Source organism: Zootoca vivipara, chromosome Z1, assembly GCF_965207765.1.
Source record: "Zootoca vivipara chromosome Z1, rZooViv2.hap1.1, whole genome shotgun sequence".
In the NCBI taxonomy this organism is placed as follows: domain Eukaryota; kingdom Metazoa; phylum Chordata; class Lepidosauria; order Squamata; family Lacertidae; genus Zootoca; species Zootoca vivipara.
In genome coordinates, this window is record NC_142583.1 from 74196176 (window position 1) to 74212595 (window position 16420).

General features: G+C 49.1%; 1 protein-coding gene across 3 annotated transcripts in view; it reads right to left on the minus strand.

The window, feature by feature from the left end:
• The window catches only part of EXOC6B (exocyst complex component 6B), a 221059-nt gene extending 204960 nt beyond the window's left edge, over window positions 1-16099 (minus strand). For 2 of the 3 annotated variants that reach the window (XM_088660760.1, XM_035103719.3), the window contains exon 1: window positions 15857-16084. In XM_088660760.1, the coding sequence (XP_088516886.1) occupies window positions 15857-15954 (98 nt within the window). In that variant the 5' untranslated portion in view covers window positions 15955-16084. Of the gene's footprint in view, window positions 1-15856 lie in introns of all 3 variants that reach the window. The other variant, XM_035103722.3, reaches the window with a different exon arrangement.
• Between the last annotated feature and the right edge of the window lie 321 nt (window positions 16100-16420).

The following is a 16420-nucleotide window of genomic DNA, read 5'->3' on the forward strand; positions in this document are numbered from 1 at the left end:
CTGAATATAATTATATTATAATATAATAATAATAATTTATTATTTATACCCCGCCCATCTGGCCGGGTCTCCCCCGCCACTATGAGCGGCTTCCAAAATACATTAAAATATCACAGACTAAAAACTTCCTTCCTTTAGGTATTTTCTAAATGTCAGGTAGTTGTTTTTCTATTTGACAACTGGTGGTAGGGCATTCCACAGGGCGGGTGCCACTACCGAGAAGGCTCTCTGCCTGGTTCCCTGTAGCTTTGCTTCTCGCAGTGAGGGAACCTCCAGAAGGCCCTCAGTACTGGACCTCAGTGTCCGGGCAGAACGATGGGGATGGAGATGCTCCTTCAGGTATACAGGGCCGAGGCCGTTTAGGGCTTTAAAGGCCAGCACCAACACTTTGAATTGTGCTCGGAAACGTACTGGGAATCAATGTAGATCTCTCAGGACCAGTGTTATGTGGTCCCGGCAGCCGCTCCCAGTCACCAGTCTGGCTGCCGCATTCTGGATTAATTGCAGTTTCCAGGTCACCTTCAAAGGTAGCCCCACGTAGAGAGCATTGCAGTAGTCCAAGCAGGAGATAACCAGAGCATGCACCACTCTGGTGAGACAGTCTGCAGGCAGGTAGGGTCTCAGCCTGCGTACCAGATGGAGCTGGTAGACAGCCGCCCTGGACACAGAATTAACCCGCGCCTCCATGGACAGCTGAGAGTCCAAAATGACTCCCAGGCTGTGCACCTGGTCCCTCAGGGGCACACTTATCCCATTCAGGACCAGGGAGTCCCCCACACCCGCCCGCCCCCTGTCCCCCAGAAACAGTACTTCTGTCTTGTCAGGATTCAACCTCAACCCCTGTGACTCTCCGCCTGTCGCTGAATGCCAGATATTGGCATTCAACTACACACTTCCCGCTGTATGACTGTATGCATACTGTTCATATTCTTCTCTTGGGGGGGGGGTGTCATCTTTTGAACACTGACGGTTACGCCTGGCCATGTTAGGTTGCAACATACATGTTAGGAAAGGCATTCCTTTCTAAGGTTCTGCAAATAAGTGGAAAAACTATTTAAAAAGTGTTAAGAGCTTGCTATTGCACATTCAGTGGTTGTGAATATTAATCTGTTCAAAGGATGGTGGGCCCATGTGGAAAAAGAAGTTTGGGAGCTCTGGGCTGTGCAGAAATTGGTGAATTACTCACAACAGCCATGGGTTCCCATGTACATTTTAAGCCTGCTGTACTTAAAAGAAAAAAATGGACACCCTGTGAGATTGTCAGGGGATAGAAACCCAATTCCTCAGCCTCTTTCCTGATGCATTCATCTTGGAATTCCCAAAAATATAACCTTCAGCAAAATGAATAGTGTCCAGGTGGGCAGCAATTAGATAACCCCCAAGCTATGGAGATCAAGGTGTAATTATGAGCATCCTTAGAACAAAAATTAAAAAATGGAAAGGATAGAGGCTTCTTCCTGTATAGGGAGCATACCAGGCTGAGGGGGGGGGAGAGAGACACACAGCAGCCCATTCAGCCAATTAAAACACAGGCTGTATAACAATTTCTGATCAGACCAGAAATGCAAATAGGAGCGAGCCCCACCTTCTCTCTGACGGCAGCCCCGTCTCCATCCTTGCCTGCCCCCTTCCTGCACATCTCCTTTTCTGGGAACAGAACCTTCCTTGCATCGGGTAATAAAACCTCAGTGATTCCCCACAAAGCACCGTCTTTTATTCAGGGAAATCAATGACCATGCAGTTTCATCCTCCACCACCTGAGGCGGCTGATGGGCTCCATGGCAGCTTCCGTCCTTTGTTCCCGGTTCCCCTCCTCCCTCAAGGAAAGAGATGGGGGGGGGGAGAGACACTTTTAACCTGAAGGGAATCCAGCAATTGACTCCAATGCTTCATAGAAAAAGACCATATGTATTCTGACTGTTCCAGGAATACATGCAAGAACATCGTCTTGATGGAAGACAAGCTCCTAAACCCCAGGGCAGATCCACTTGGTTAACATTTAATTCTGATCCCGAGCAGTAAGCGAAATGAACCTGTTCAGAGTATCACCTGTCCTGGATTGCTTTTCTTTCTTTTTTCGTTCCACCTCTCATCTAGCAGCCAGCAATGCTACGGACATAACATTGTGACAGGCCAGTAAATTTTAGGGCAATTCACTTAAAGATCTTCAATTGCTTTTACCTGCCAGCTCTCTTCTTGTTTAAATTTTTATTATTATTATTGCAGCTTACGGTTTTCATATTGGCCACCTTGGACTACAAAAGGGGTCCACCTAGTCCAGCGTCCTGTTTCCTACAGTGGACAACAAGATGCCCCAAAGGGAGGCCCACAACACTAAGGAACACCCTTTTAATATCTTCACAGACTTTCCAGGGTGTATTTTCACATTATTCCAGCAATTGCTTTTAAGTGGTGTCAACTGCCTTGTTGATGACTGCCGTTTTATGGCCTATTGTAAACCATCCTGGAAATTTTCTATTATTATTATTATTATCATCATCATCAACAACAACAACAACTACTACAACATCCCACCTTTTCCCCTAATAGGGACCCAAGGCAGCTCACCGTTGAAGGTGGTATTAAAATATTTAAGAAATATGCAAACCTGCTAGCTTGCCTTGGTCCTGGTAGTGGTAGGATCAGAAGCACGCCTCCCGTAACTTAAGAGGGGCAAGGAGCCTTAGGAGCTCACCCCCTCAGAGGCTGCCCACCTTGGCACAAACAGGAAAGGTCTTGCCTGGCAGCCCTAGCCAAAGGTATGACACAACCCTCTTCCACTCCTACAGCTGGCGGCTAGGAATGCAATGGAGCAAAATCAGAGAAAGGCACCTGACTGCCAGACAAAGCAAATTGCAGGATGAGACAGGAGATTTAAATAGATTTAAATGACCCCTGAGGCCTCATAGAAAATCAGTTCATGCCCTTAACGTAGATGCAATTGAGCACCAATGTGTTCACCTCAGGAAACCAAAGGGACCAGCAAGAAGGGCAAGTCTTGCTGCGTCCCTATGCTGTTACTCCATGTCAAACATTTCTATACATATTTTTACATTTCCAAACATTTCTTTAAAAACCAGCATTGCCTCTGCAAATTCAAATGCCAACACCTGTTTGTCATTTGATGCATTTACGGCTCAACTTCTTTCTGCCAAGGGAGTTTACAATTTTAAAAGATTAAAGTGACCAATGCTGCAAAATACAGAGCGGGAGGGTTCTCTCAGGCTGACAGATCATCCCTTCCGGAGCCAGTGGAAGAAGCACTCTAGCCTGAGCTTTTCACCCCTTCTTGTTTCCTTCCACGTAATGTCTGAAACATGCCTCCTGCAAAAAAACTATTTCTTCTACAAGGCTGTTTTGTTTTGTTTTGTTTTGCTGGGGGCCAGACAAGCTCTGAAATCGCGCCGGTGACTCTGCACCCGAAAGGCTCCCTTGTGCAAAGAGTCGGTGCAAAACAGCGAGGAGCACGCCCTCAGGGTTTCTTACATGTTTAAAATATATATATAGGAAGCAACCTAGTCAAAGCCAGCATACTGCAATGGAGCAAGTGTTTCCATAATTACACATTTCAGAACCTATTTATAGGAAAGAGAAACCTTGCCCAGTTTTTACAAAGTTGTTAAGCAACCCCACAACCAACCAGTGCTCATTCTCTGCCATAGCTCAACCCAGAACTGGGTTTCAACACGAGGGTTTAAGCCGCAAACGTACAGAATGGGTTTTTTTTATAAAAGAGCACATACTTTTGAGCCTTTACCTCCCACATGAAACCGCCCCAACCGGGTCTTGAAGATCTAGAATTCACCTCCCAAGATAGAAGTCATCGTGTCATGACAAGCTTGGCACTTCTTGTTTGGAAATTACTGTATGGACTAGGTTTTTTCCCCCTAAAGAATAATGTAAAAAATTAGGGGGTGTCTTATACACTTATACTTATACACGGATACTGCCAAGGGTGGACTGGTGATTGGTTGTGGCCGCAAAAATAGGGGGTGTCTTATACATGGGGGCGTCTTATCAACAGAAAAATACGGTAACCACTGCAAGCCACAAAAGTGAAGGATACCCAGTCTAGTCCTGTCTGCACACAAAGCAGGAGACTGTCGAGCTCAGGGAAGAAAAAGACAAAAGTAGCACCGCCATTTAACTCTGCAGTTTCACAGCCAAGTAAAAAAGGAGTCCGTCTCCTGCATGCCATTAGGCTACAGCCACCAAAAGCAATACAGGAGTAAAAGTGGTAGAGTTTTCCTGAACAGGTATGGCACGGTTTTTAAAGGGAAATGTTGTATAAATCCCCCCAAAGCTCAAAAGGAGCTGGTTTAACTGTCAGGGGGGGGCCACAAGCTCAGACGCATGCACTACTTTTAAATAAAACAGCATTTCTTTTTCTTTTTTTTGAGGCAGGCCTCTTTGCCGCTGACAGGTAAACATGGAATCAAGGCCTGCAAGGGGCATGTCCAGCAGGGTGGGCGGGTGGGGGACAAATAATAATAATAATAATAATAATAATAATAATAATAATAATAATAATAAATGTATTATTTATATGCCACCCATTGACTGGGTTACTCCAGCCATTCTGGGTGGCTTCCAGCAAAGTATAAAAAGGCAATAAAACATCTCAAACATTGAAAACTTTCCTATAGAGGGCTGCCTTTTAAAAGGCAGGTGTCTTCTAAAAGTCAGCTAGTTGTTCATTTCCTTGACATCGGAAGGGAGGGCGTTCCACAGGGCAGGCGCCACTACCAAGAAGGCCCTCTGCCTGGTTCCCTGTGACCTCACTTCTCGCAGGGAGGGAACTGCCGAAAGACCCTTGGAGCTGCTGGACCTCAGTGTCTGGGCAGAATGATGGGGGTGGAGGCGTTCCCAATCAACCCTAATAAGAATGCTAAGCCATTAATGGAGAGTGAGGCCTTCAGACATGACATTCCACTACCAGATGAGAGAACTCCCTGTCACCAACCCAGCTGTCCTACCACAAGGGTGGTCCGACTCCAGTCGCACAGGGTCCCATGATGTGCTTGAAATCTACTGAGCAAGAATGCATTCTCAGGACCAATGAACCCCGTTAGGAATAACCCCACTCTGTAAGGATCTCTGAAGGATCAAGGTGTGGGATGTGCTAACAAGACCCACAGCCAAGGCCTGCATGTTCCTGCCCTTCCACAGGGAATGTTTTGCCCTCTATTCAAGCAGCGCCTGCATTATTTCATCAAGGAGACTCATTTCTCTGAGATTCCCTGTAGGAATAACTAACCTAATTAGAGCTTGCTCATTTCCACTTCTAAGTTGCATCTTGTTTTTGCGCCCAACTCCTCTGCTAAAGCTTAACGCATCAGCCAAGGGAAACGGAAGGAGAGGCCTTTATAGAGGAGAGCCATGGCTGCCATTTATGTAAAGGTAAAGGGACCCCTGACCGTTAAGTCCAGTCACGGGCGACTCTGGGGTTGCGGCGCTCATCTCACTTTACTGGCCGAGGGAGCCGGCGTACAGCTTCCGGGTCATGTGGCCAGCATGACAAAGCCGCTTCTGGCGAACCAGAGCAGCGCATGGAAATGCCATTTATCTTCCCGCCGGAGCGGTACCTATTTATCTACTTGCACTTTGACATGCTTTCGAACTGCTAGGTTAGCAAGAGCAGCGACCGAGCAACAGGAGCTCACCCTGTTGCGGGGATTCGAACCGCCGACCTTCTGATCGGCAAGCCCTAGGCTCTGTGGTTTAGACCACAGCGCCACCTGCATCCATTTATTTATATACCACTTAATACCAAGACTATGGTATTATCAGTAAGCAGTTTACAAAAATATGAGAGAGAGAGAGAGAGAGAGAGAGAGAGAGAGAGAGAGAGAGAGAGAGAGAGCCACTGCACAAGTGACCTGTTAAGGGGAAGCAGACATTGCAGGGGGCTGGACTAGATGACCCTTGAAGTCACTTCTCACTTCCACGAGCACATGCAGTTGGGCCACTCCATATCAAGTGATCCAATTTTTTCCCTTAGTTTTGATAATTCAACACGTGTACAAAATATAAAGAAAACTGGATGACGTGGGGTAAAAAAGTGGGATCACTTGATACGGAATGACCTAGTTGCAGAAATCTTCCAGCACCTGAGCCCAGCCCTTTGCATTCAACTGTTAAAAAAATGCTAACGCACAACACAATCTGAATTGCGCCTAGAGGTTATGGCAGCCGGCCACACCTAGGAAGGCAAGGGACATCCAACATGCAGAACCTGCCACCCAGCCACACAAAGAAGGTTTAAAGTCAAATGCTTAAACTTTTTCCAGACTGTGAAGTTTTTATATATTTAAATAAATATATATATACTGCTATTTACTTGTTGTTGTTTTTTAAATCATACATAAACCCATTTTTAATAATTTAAAAACCAGAGATCAACTAACTATTGCAGAAGGATGTTTTCTTAATTGCCAGCGTAAACTTGGCAGCCTAGAAAGGTTTTCAGCCAGCGCTTGAAGGTTAGAGCAGAAGGCGCCTGCTGAATCTCTCTTGGCAGAGCAGGCTTGGATTCTTGTTGCTGCCAAATGATCCTTGCCTATTCAGGGGGTGGCCAGCAACGCTGCTGCGGATGATCCCAGGGAGGGAGCTGTTGGGGTATAAGGGTCCAGGTGGTCTCTGAGGTGCCCTGGGCCCAAGTTGTTCAGGACCTCTTACATTAATACAACGCCCTTGACACAAGGCCCTTTTTAGTGCTTAGCTTCCAGGTCAGTTTATGAGGACAAAATGCTGTGCTAACTCCATTCCCCCATCTCCTGAGTAAAGCAGTCATAGCCAAAGCAGAAAAGACCCCTTTGCCCCACACTGATGAACAAACCAGGCCCCCAAGAACTTCTGCAGAAGCTCAGAGGCCTCTAATGAGCCTTATTGGTTTACAGGGGGAAAGCCAAGGAAGGAGTAAGCCTGCCTGCTATAGCATCTGCATTTTGCCTCCCCCGGCAGAAGGGCTAATTCCCCTCCAGTTCCATTGGGTCAGCGGCCGGCAACTCCCCGGCTAAAGAAGCCCTTGTCCAAAAACATTTGCACAAACATTTGCTCTCCTCCGGAGCGCACACAGAATGGCACTGTCTGGACGCCAAGGTACGTAATCTGAGCTCCCTCAAAGACCAGCTCCTGCCTTCCGTTTAGTCATTGTCTGCAGACCTCCATCCAGTCCTGTCGCTCAGCAGCCTGGGCAGGGCTTGTGTGTCAGAGGCATTTATGAAGACGGCTCCTATTCCTCAAGCAAAGCCTGATGTGCTGCTAGAGGTTTCACCCTTCCCACACCAAGTGAGTCACTGCGAGCGAGCCTATGGGTTCTTCTGATGTCACCCTCCCGTTGGCTGCATTTCCCAACACGGCCCATTTTCTGCAGCTTCAGCTCCAAGTCTCTGAGAAGCGCTGCCATTGGCCACAGCAAGCCACCGTTTTTGGTATCCGTGGTGCACTCTTCTTCTGCATGAAAGAACATCCACGCACAATGTCTTTGGGGTTTTAAGCCCTACGTCTTTGGGACTTCCAGTGCTGCTCTCTGACTAGATTAGGAGGCTTCAGAAGCAACTTATTTAACTTATGCAAGATCTGCTTCATCAGTTTGCTTGACAGGTGGTTCTTAAGAATGTCGCAGCTCGACTCCTCATCGACACCACCTCCTGAAAGGTTAATCGTGGCCTTTCATCTGCAAAGAGTACATCTGAAAACTTTCAACAAAATGTCAAGCAGCTGTGTTGCTGCTACCTACTATGGCCCCTAAACACAGGTGACAAAGGTTTCCTTTACCCACAAAGTAGTACTGTACAGTGGTATCTCTACTTACGATTAACTCTACTTACGAATGTTTCTACTTACGAACGGAGCTCCGTCTGCCATCTTGGATGCGGTTTAGATAGGATTTTTTCTACTTACAAATTTTTAGATAGGGTTGCTTCTACTTACAAATTTTTTCTCTCAATGCATTCCTATGGGATTCGACTTACAATTTTTTTCGACTTACGAATGTGCGTTCGGAACGCATTAAATTCGTAAGTAGAGGTACCACTGTATCTTCTAATAGCACTTGATGTTTCACAGAGCTTGACTCATTCATCCTCACAGGAGTTTCCAGTCACTGGTATTCCCACTTTACAGACGCAGGCCAAGTAGTGACAGACACACAAGTTTAATAATAATAATAAAAAAATATTTTGTTATTCATACCCCGCCCATCTGGCTCGGTTTCCCCAGCCACTCTGGGAGGCCTCCTGTATATATAAAAACACAATAAAATGTCAGACATTAGAAACTACCCAATACAGGGCTGCTTTCAGATGTCTGACGGGAGGGCGTTCCACGGGGAGGTTCCATTACCAAGAAGGCCCTCTGCCTGGTTCCCTGTAACCCAGGCATCCCCAAACTTCGGCCCTCCAGATGTTTTGGCCTACAACTCCCATGATCCCTAGCTAACAGGACCAGTGGCTGGGGAAGATGGGAACTGTAGTCCAAAACATATGGAGGGCCGAAGTTTGGGGATGCCTGCTGTAACCTCACTTCTCGCAGTGAGGGAACCACCAGAAGACCCTCGGAGGCTGAACACATTTAAGGCCATGAACAACTATTCCCTGTACCCACTCACTCTCAGCCACAGAGCCTGGACAAACATAGTCAATTGCCCTCCCGATAATTTTGGACTACAACTCCCATCGGCCCCAGCCAGCATGGCCAATAGTCAAGGATGATGTAGTCCAAAATGCATGGAGACCACTCGGATTCAGATGGCTGAACTAATGTTTATAAGAACTGAAGTAATTATTTACAGCTTTTGACAAAAACAGAACGATTATGAACTCCATATAGCATAATATGCGAACTTTCTGTAACTCCTCACAAGTCATTACAGCCCTGTAGGGTAGACCAATCAGTAACTTCTCCCTGTCTTTCTAAATACAAAACTAAGACACCACTTTTCTCAATGCCATACAGGTGAATAGGAAAATGACCCCAAGTACAAGCCCAACAGAACCACATACAGTGGTATCTCTGGTTACGAACTTAATTCATTCCAGAGGTCCATTCTTAACCTGAAACCGTTCTTATCCTGAGGTACCACTTTAGTTAATGGGGCCTCCCACTGCCGCCGCCGCCACGCGATTTCTGTTCTCATCCTGGGGCAAAGTTCTTAACCCGAGGTACTACTTCCGGGCTAGCGGAGTCTGTAACCCGAAGCGTTTGTAACCAGAGGTCCCACTGTACAACTGTAACTGAAATCCCATCCATGCTGACCCAGAGGTAAGAGCCACTTTGCCTAACCAGACTTACTCCTAGATAAGTGTGCACAGGAATTCAGCCTTCATTCATAATAAGTCTGCAATTTACTCTTGAAGGGAACAGGCAGGTGTGAAATCCAACAGGGCAAGTCCTTCTGGTTTTTCGAAGAGCCCAGACGGAAAAGGAGGCCTTCCCTCCTATCCCACCAAAGAGGTAAACAGTTGCAATCCAGAATCAAACCGCCCCGGCAGCCTTGAGGCTCAAATTGTAATCGCCAAAGAAGAAGCCACGTCTGAAGACAGGAAGATGCCTCCTACCAAGTCAGACCCATCTAGCAGGGGCAGCTGTTCTCCAGAGGCCTTTGCCACTCCCTTCCCTGGGTGCCAGCACTTGCAAAGATTTCCACCCTTGGGACACTCACCACGTTCCCTTGTGGTCATCTGAGAAACCCCAAGGGAACACCCAGAAAAAGGACCATGTCCCCCACCCCACCCCCTGGAAGAAGCTGCCTCTTCGCTAAGAACAGCTGGTGAGCCCATCTGCAAGAGTCACCTTGCCCAAACCCGCCTGCAGGCAGATCCCTCCTAGGGAAGAGCCAGATGGCGGAGCGTCTGACCTCCTGGTCTCCTCCACTACCCTACAATTCTCCAGTTCCATTCAGAAAGGGAAGGGGGAGCTCTGGCATTGTCTCTCAGGAGCAGTGCTTTGAGAGCAGGAGGAGGCAACTGGGAGACAGAAGCCAATGAACACACTCCACGGTGTTTTTGCTCCACACCATTGCTCGGTGGGGCCCAGTTTGAGTCATGTAGGGACAATCATGCAAAAAATATATGGCACAGGCAAAAAGCTTGAAGTGAGCAGGTGAGTCAATTTTGTCCCAACCCGACTGAATTCCCACCCACCCACAATAACTGGCAGAGACGGGTCTAATTGAGTTTTGCTGAAAGGGAACCCAGAAAGCTCCCCAAATCAGGTCATCCTCCTTGGGCACGACTGAAGGTCCCAAGCAGTGCAGCAGAAGCAATAGCATCAGCTGTCTTCCCCAGCTGTGGTTTTGTTTGCATCTTGGAAGAGGAGAGAGGAGCTGGCAGCTGCACTCCCTAGGCAGAGAAGGGAAGCATCACAAGAACCACAGGGAAATGTCTGCGAGAACAAAGAACAGAAGCACTGGCTGATCCCACCACACAGCAGCGTAACTGGACCCGCGAACTCTGGCCTCGAAATTAGCTCTGAGGGTGCTTGAAATTCTGCATCACAAAAAACGGCTCCAAGAGCAACCTCTAGATTCTAGAATCCACTCTAGAAAGATTTGCAAGGAGTGCCTGGCACTTGATCTCCCAGCGCTGTGTTTGCCCGTTATCAAAGAACAGCAGCACATTATATAAATACTTTGGAAGGAGTTGCAACAAGCAGGCTTAAGTAGTGGGCACTTAAAAATAAAACAGTCTGACACAAGATAACCTCTCAGAAATGAGATGGGAATGCGCATGCCGGGGCCTGAAATATGACAGCCAAACTATACGGGTACAAACACCTAAAGCACATGGGAGGTGGGAGGAGGCAACCGACCCCAGCTCAGTGTTGCAGCGCTCTTGGCAGATCCCTGGGTCACTTCTCTGTCTCCCTTCTCCAGATCAGTGACAACAACTGGGATGGCTGCATCTTGAAATCATTATTTACTTTTATTTATTTAGTATACTTTTACACCATTCTTCTTCTTCTTCTGCGATCACTTGTATCCGACTAAGATTGTCTTCCATGAACACGGTTTTAACAATGGGTCCGTAAGTGACTGTGGAGGCCAATTCTGGATCTACACGTCCTTCCACAGTGGGGACGTTGGTTTCCAGGTGGGAGTTGATCATGGTGTGGATTTTCCAAGCGCGCCTTCCTCTTAGCATGTTTCTCCCTTGCGTACTGAGATCGAGTGTCTTCAAAGCCCATGACACCTTTGGTAAAGGCTGTTCTCCAACTGGAGCGCTCGCAGGCCAGTGTTTCCCAGTTGTCAGTGTTTATACTACATTTTTAAAGATTTGCCTTGAGACAGTCTTTAAACCTCTTTTGCTGACCACCAGCATTACGCTTTGCATTTTAAAGTTGGGAATAGAGTAGTTGCTTTGGAAGACGATCATCAGGCATCCGCACAACATGACCATTTATTTACTGTACTTTTACACCATTCTTCATCTTATGATCTCAGGGCAGATTACAAAATAAAAAAAAATACAACAACAGAGCAGGTAAAAATATACTGAACATCAACCAAAGATCAATCCTAAAACACTTTATAGAGCCAACACAACTCCTTACAGCTAGAGAAACGAATGCTAGCAACCTGAAAAAGCCAAGACAGGCAGGTCTCAGGCAGGGGCCAAAACGTCCGTGCCGGGTGCACTTCCCAGGGGAGGGCATTCTCTAACTGGGGTGCCACCACAGATAAGTCCCTCTCCTCCTGCATCACCTCCAGGTGTTCCTCAAAAAGGACCACTCCGGTTCTAAGGGAGCGGGCAGGATGGTCTAGGAAGAACCAGCGTTCCTTCAGATGCTGGGGAAGGGACTCCGATACTAGCAGAGGGGAAAGCGCAATGACTGCCCAAAGCCATGAACAGTCCAAAACCTGTATTTCAGCAGCTCAAAGGAAAAGTTGAAAAGGGGGTGAACAAGGTCTGTGGGGTGGGGTGGGGTGGGGGTTAATGCTTTGAGGGTGCAAACAAGGAATTGGAAACTGATTTTCTCCCTCCGCCATCTCCCTCTAGACCAAGGCATTTAAGACCCGTTTGCATTTTTCTGCTACAGTTTCTGCCTGCCATCTACTGCCTCATGCCTTCATCCTCACTCCTCCTCCTCCCTTGAAGCCCTGAAGGAAGCCTCAGGCACCCACCCAGCCTTGTTACGCTACAAAGAAAGTCAGGAATCCAGCCCTGTATAGTTTAATGCAGGAGGGGGGGCCAAACTTTTTTTTCAAAGAGGGCCAGATCTGATGAGGTGAACATGTGTGAGGGCCGACCAAAGTTGCTGAGCTTTTTTTTAGGATTTTATCCCAGGACATATACTGTACTGCCACGGGTCAGATTGAATCAACCAGCCGGCTAAATTAGGCCCCCGGAACAGACTTTGGAACTTTAGTCCCTGTGGAAGTATCTCCAGGAGGCATCAGCTGAATCTCCTGGCCTCCTCTCTGGGGTCCACACGCTGCTGGAGTGTGGGGCCGATTTTGACGCGCATGAACACCAGGATGCGTACACTAGGACAGCCTCCCTCTCCTCAGCCGCTCTATGTAGGTCAGCTGAGAAGGGAGACATTATTGCCCCCTCTGCACTCATCAAATGAATTATTATTATTATTATTATGGTCCATCTGATGATCGGGGGGGGGCAATTTGCATCCCCATCAGGCACAAGACAGAAGTGTTTAAACCTCCCTGCCTATTCCAGCACCATGTCAATTTTAAATAAACATTTGGGGGGGGGGCTGCCTGGTGCAAGAGCAGAAGCATTTGCTGGCGAGAGGAGTGCTCATCAGGCCCCTGGGCATTAGCTACCTCTGCGTTACACAGATATACACTGTGATGTAAAATGTCACTTTCCCATCTGGGAGTCTCACATTGCCTCTGCCACTCCAGGGGGGGGGGGGGCTTTCTGTTTCTTGGGCAAGAGAAACCAAGAAGGAGACATTCTTGTGTGAAAAAGAGCTCAGGGGCCAAAGAACAACTCAGCTGTACAGAAGCACCTCCTGGCATCACTTAGTGCTTGGTGAGGCATCTTACATAAAGCCGAAAGGCAGCCAAATAGCCAGAAAGCAATAGGTTTAGACAGAAAGGATAATCAAGTTATGATTTCATATTTACACGCTTAAATTAGAATAATAAAATGTTTCACAGTCACTGTCTCAAAAACCCTTTTAAGATGCTGGGAGGGAAGGTAACCAGCAAATTAATGGCTGCACAGAGCTTTGAGGAGGCGACTTACAAATTCAGATTGCGTTCTTCACCATACCATACCAGCTGCCTGTCACTACACAGAAAAAGACACCATTCCAAATGAATTAAGAGAAAATTTGGAAACACAACACCAATCAATATACCATTATCAGATGCTATGACCAAGTAAAATGTGAAGTAATTACTTCCGTGACTGAGCATGACAGAAGATGAGTGTGGTTCTTGTCCAAGTCTGAGTCTTCCAAGGACAACAGAGATCCCTTGTTCCGGACAAGAGCGACTCCTTGGAATTGATTCACTAGGCAACTAGTGGGGTCCTCAAGGAACGGAGGCAGCCTGGGACTTGCTCCTAAGTCCATCCACTGCTGCAACTACAGGATTAAGACAAACTGTGCAGGGGGGGGGGGCAGGGACTACTGACTACTGTGAGGAAAGCATCAATGGAGTGACCAGGGAGGACAGAGACTCACACCGGACATCTTCCTTTGGTTGTGGAGCCATAGAAAGTGAAGGAAGGCAGGTGAAAAGATTAAAGGGCAGGGCAAAAGTGAGAGCATTCGGAACACACCCAGATTTTAACACCTTCCTCTTCCATACAGTCATCTCCAGGACTCTGCTGACATTTGAATCTATTGGCATTTACTTCCTCTCATAAATCGAGCCAGCCAGGAACAAAAACGCAGGCAGACACACCCTCCAGCGCAGCGGAAGAGAAGCCAACGGAAAGCCAACTTCAAAGCTAAACCTTTGCTATGCGATAAGCTCCTTCACGAAGCACAATTTACATACAGGTTTCCGCACTCTCACCTACAGTATGCTGAAGGGCCTTCTGGAAAGAAAACAGGACACCTGAGGCAGCCCAAAGACTCTCCACACAGGTAAGATCCACAGGACAAAGTACAAAGCACCGTGTCCCTCTTCCTGCTAGAGATCAAAACAATTACACAGAGGGTATTTCAGAGCTAAACTCATCTAAAACATGTCACTGACTAAGTCCAACAGTCTGAAGTTTTCTTTAAAAGCACAGGCACTTGGAAAGTTTGGAAAAATTAACACGCAGCACATGGGCTCTCAAAACCCCCAGCAAGCAATGAAAAGCACAAATGGAAACCATTTTAGAGCCATAAGAAGAGACCAGACGAAAGGCCAGCAACCTGTTAGACCACAGTGGCGACCAAGCAGACGTCTTTGGGAAGTCCACCAGTAAGACACAAATGCCCTCTCCTGGTGTCCTGGAGGCAGAAGGTGACCATCCTGAAAAGCAGCCTTATCCTCCTCTATGAATTTCTCTAGACCCTTTTAAGAACATCCAAGTCAGCGCCCATCACTGCCTCCTCTGGGAGCAAATTCCAGTTTTAAAATTCTCCCCACTCCAGAGGTTGCTGCAAGCAAAGGCACAAGCACAATGGGCAGGGGGAAAGAAGCAGGTGCACAGCTCTTTTGCCCCATAGTTGTGGGGTAAAAGGGAATGGCAGTGTCTAGATATCCCATCTCAGATCATCGGTCCCAGGGTATGGGGTGGAGCTAAGCAGATCCGGCTCCAATCAGGGCCTGGATGGAAAACTGCCTGGGAGCCCCACGTAAGCATTAGAACTGGGGTATAAACATAATAAACTCTGTAATGTGGAGAAGTCGGGGCGGCACCAGGAAGAAAGGAACAGCACTGCCTGGACACCCATCATGGTCAGAGGACAAAGAGAGGGCCGTGACACCTCCTCCCCCTGGCCCTGAAAAAGACTGCAGGATTCCAGTGGTTAGGGTCTTGGCTACTCCGTGGGGGCCCCCTGGATGCTGATGGGCTCCAACTCCCATCATCCCTGACAACAAGCCATGCAGACTGAGGCTGAAGGCGGTTGGGAGTCCAACAACACGCCTGGTGAGGAACGGTTGAGGGAGTTGGGGACATTTAGCCTGGGAAAGAAGAGACTGAACGGTGACATGAGAGGCATCTTCAAGTATCTGCCAACGATATCTCCATGTGACTTGCTACAAAGTTATGGAGGGGGCATGGAAAGGCAACAGAGAATCACAGAAGTTCCATATGGCTGGAAGGGATCCCAAGGGTCATCTAGCCCAACCCGCTGCAATGCGGGGGTCAGGGCAGGAGTGGTTTGAAGGATGCCTCCGAACCCCCTCTTGCTCCCAGCTCCCCCTTGGGTCTTCCTGTCCCAGGCACCCAGGCTGGCACCCGCCAGGAGAAGAGGGGGAGGGCCGAAAGGAGGGCTTTGGGCCTGATCCAGCAGTCCGGTTCTTTTCTGGAGGAGAACTCCCTCTGATGTCAGAGGGGGCCCAGGGGGAGGGAGGGAGAGGGAGAGAGAGGGAGAGAGAGGGAGAGAGAGAGAGAGAGAGAGAGAAGCACCTACACGGCAACCCCCAAAAGAGGGAGACCCCAGAAGCCCCTTCCTCCCCGACCCCCTCCTTCTCCAAGCCCTGCCCGGGCGGGAAAGAGGGCTGGCTCACGGGGGGGGGGCGGGGTGACCCCCTGTCCACCCGAAGACCCCTTAGGGAATGAAGATGAGGATGATGGGGGCAGGGGGGACAAGGGGGCCCCCCGGAATCCCACCTCCCACCCCACCCCCGCGGGGGGAGGGGGTCCCGGGGGCGAGGAGGGGGGTCTGGTCCGGGGAGGGGGCTGGAGAGGTTGCCAAGGCGACCGAGCCCCTCCCCCCTCACCTGAGGGTGGGTCCGAGGCAGGCCGTGTCGGTGCTGTCCACCTCGCGCAGGATCCGCTCGTGCTCGGACGCCGTCTCGTGGCTCTCCGGCTCCGCCATCCCGGCAGCCGCCGCCCGCCGCTCCCTCAGCCCAGCCCAGCCCAGCCGGACACAGGCAGGCAGCAGGCAGGCCGCCTAGGCCGCGCCCCCCTCCTAGCCGTAGCAATGGCAACGGCGCCGCAAGACACGCCCATCGGCCCTCCCCGACGCCGACGCGAGGCCCGCCGGGAAGTGTAGTCCTGAAGGGAGGCGGAGCCGGCAGAGCGACGCGCTGGGCTTCCGCGGGACGTCGCCGACCGCTCTAGGCCTAGGGGTCTCTGAAGCATTAGCGCCGCCTGCTGGGAGGTCCGGAGGGGACTGGCCAGGAGACGCCGCTCGCCTTTTGCTCTCTCGGTGGCTCAGCTGGAGGCGCGCGCAGGGCGGACGGCGAGTGGCAAAAGCGGGTTTGGTGGCGGCTGCTCCGGGTAGAGAGGATAGGAGCTGGATGGATGAGTGGCAGGCAGCCCAGGGCAGAAATAATAATTAA